Source organism: Ursus arctos, unplaced genomic scaffold, assembly GCF_023065955.2.
Source record: "Ursus arctos isolate Adak ecotype North America unplaced genomic scaffold, UrsArc2.0 scaffold_22, whole genome shotgun sequence".
Lineage (NCBI taxonomy): Eukaryota > Metazoa > Chordata > Mammalia > Carnivora > Ursidae > Ursus > Ursus arctos.
In genome coordinates, this window is record NW_026622897.1 from 57,582,086 (window position 1) to 57,583,925 (window position 1,840).

Sequence of the window (1,840 nt, forward strand, 5' to 3'; positions counted from 1 at the left end):
AGCTAGAATTGTAGCTATGTCTTGGGTTAACGGTTGAAGAATACTGACGTGTGACATGGTCCTTGGAAGTTATCTGTGATCAAGTGTTTTTTTTTTTTTTTCTATTTTATTTCTGTGTAGATCTAAGTGTTGCCAGAGAGAAACTTCTAGGTTTAAACAGACAAAGCAAAAATAAAAGAAAAACCAAAACAGCCTGAAATCTCAGCATAAGAGATTTTTGTTCTTTATATGGGTGGCAAACCAAGGTTTTTAGGTGTTTCGTGATTTTTTTTTAAACTTCCTTCAGTTATGAGTATCTGAGAGTGAAATATGTTTTTGGAATATACATATTTAGAGAAGATTAAGCTTTTACCATGTTTATGTTGCTACTCTGAATCAACCTAAAATACCTGTAGAAGTAGCTACTAGTGATTAAGAAATTTTTTGGAAAATAACAATTTCAGGACATGGTCACGAATTTGTTTGGTCTTCACGCCATAGACTATAGGGTTGAGGACAGGAGGGACTAACAGGTACAGGTTTGATAAGAGGATATGAACGTATGGTGGTATGTGAGCACCAAACCTATGTGTGAAGAAGGAGAAGAAGGCAAGGAGGTAGAACTGTAGGAAGACACAGATGTGGGCGATGCAGGTATTAAAGGCCTTAAATCGTGCCACCTTCTGGGGCAACTGAAACACAGTGATAAAGATTTGAATATAAGACAAGGTGATGAAGATTATGTCAAACCCTAAGATACTGAAGGCAACAAAGAGACCATATATCTTGTTGATCCGGACATCTTCAGTGGCCAGCTTCACGATGGCCATGTGCTCACAATAAGTATGGGAGATGACTGTAGTTCGGAAGAGTTTAAGACGAAATTTGATGAGCACCAGACACGGGGCTACAAGAATGGCACCCCTGAGTATCACCCCAACTGCAATGTGAGTCAAGAGTTGTTGGGAGAAGAAGGTGGTGTGTCTCAAGGGGTGACAGATGGCCACATAGCGATCTAGGGCCATTGCCAGTAGGATGCCTGATTCAGTTGCCTGCAAGGAGTGAATCAACCACATTTGTAGAAGGCAGGCTACAAAGGAAATCTCTGGCAAATGAAACCAGAAGATGCCTAGCATTTTGGGAAGAATGCAGGTGCTAAGTGCAATGTCTGTGGCCCCCAGCATGGCCAGAAATATGTACATGGGCTTATGGAGGCTGTGCTCATATTTGATTATACCTAAAATAAGGGAATTCCCAATCACAGCCATGAAATACATGACACCAAATGGAATTCCAATCCAACGCTGCACTGACTCCAGCCCGGGAATCCCAGTGAGTGTTAGGACAGCAGGCGTGAAGACGGAACCATTGGGTATGAGCATGATGATTTGGTCGGTAGAATCAAGTAGTGGTGTGGCTGTTTCATCTTCTATTCCCTGTCAAGACTACATGAATAAAAAGTAAGAGAAATTACTCTACTTTAGCAAAGCATACTTCAGTTAGGTAAATCACATTCTATCCCCTTTATTTATGAAAATTAAAGGTAAGACTACATGCTTTATTTTAGCAAAGCATAGCTCAGTTAGATAAAGGATGGTAACCTTCTCATTCCTTTGTTTATTATTGAAGTATAGGTAACACTGAACATTGTCTAAGCTTAGGTGCACAACATGCTGATTTGGTATATTCACAGATTGAAATGTGAATGCAATTATAATTTAGCTAACACCATCACATCACAACACAATTCTGTCTCCTTTTTTTGTGGTGGAAATAAACTAAGATGTAGTCTCTTAGGAAGTTGATGTTTTTGATGTAATATTATTGTTTTATTTACGATCCTGTACATTAGATTTCTAGG

General features: G+C 39.2%; 1 protein-coding gene across 1 annotated transcript; it reads right to left on the reverse strand.

The window, feature by feature from the left end:
* Window positions 1–404: 404 nt before the first annotated feature.
* Window positions 405–1,361, reverse strand: LOC125282507 (olfactory receptor 52A5-like). The gene has a single exon (XM_048217442.1). It carries the CDS (start codon window positions 1,359–1,361, stop codon window positions 405–407), a length of 957 nt encoding a protein of 318 aa, XP_048073399.1.
* Window positions 1,362–1,840: the final 479 nt, after the last annotated feature.

Coding starts and splice junctions, on each gene's coding strand:
- LOC125282507 (XM_048217442.1), bottom strand. CDS start 1,361: ATGCTCATACCCAATGGTTCCGTCTTCACGCCTGCTGTCCTAACACTC.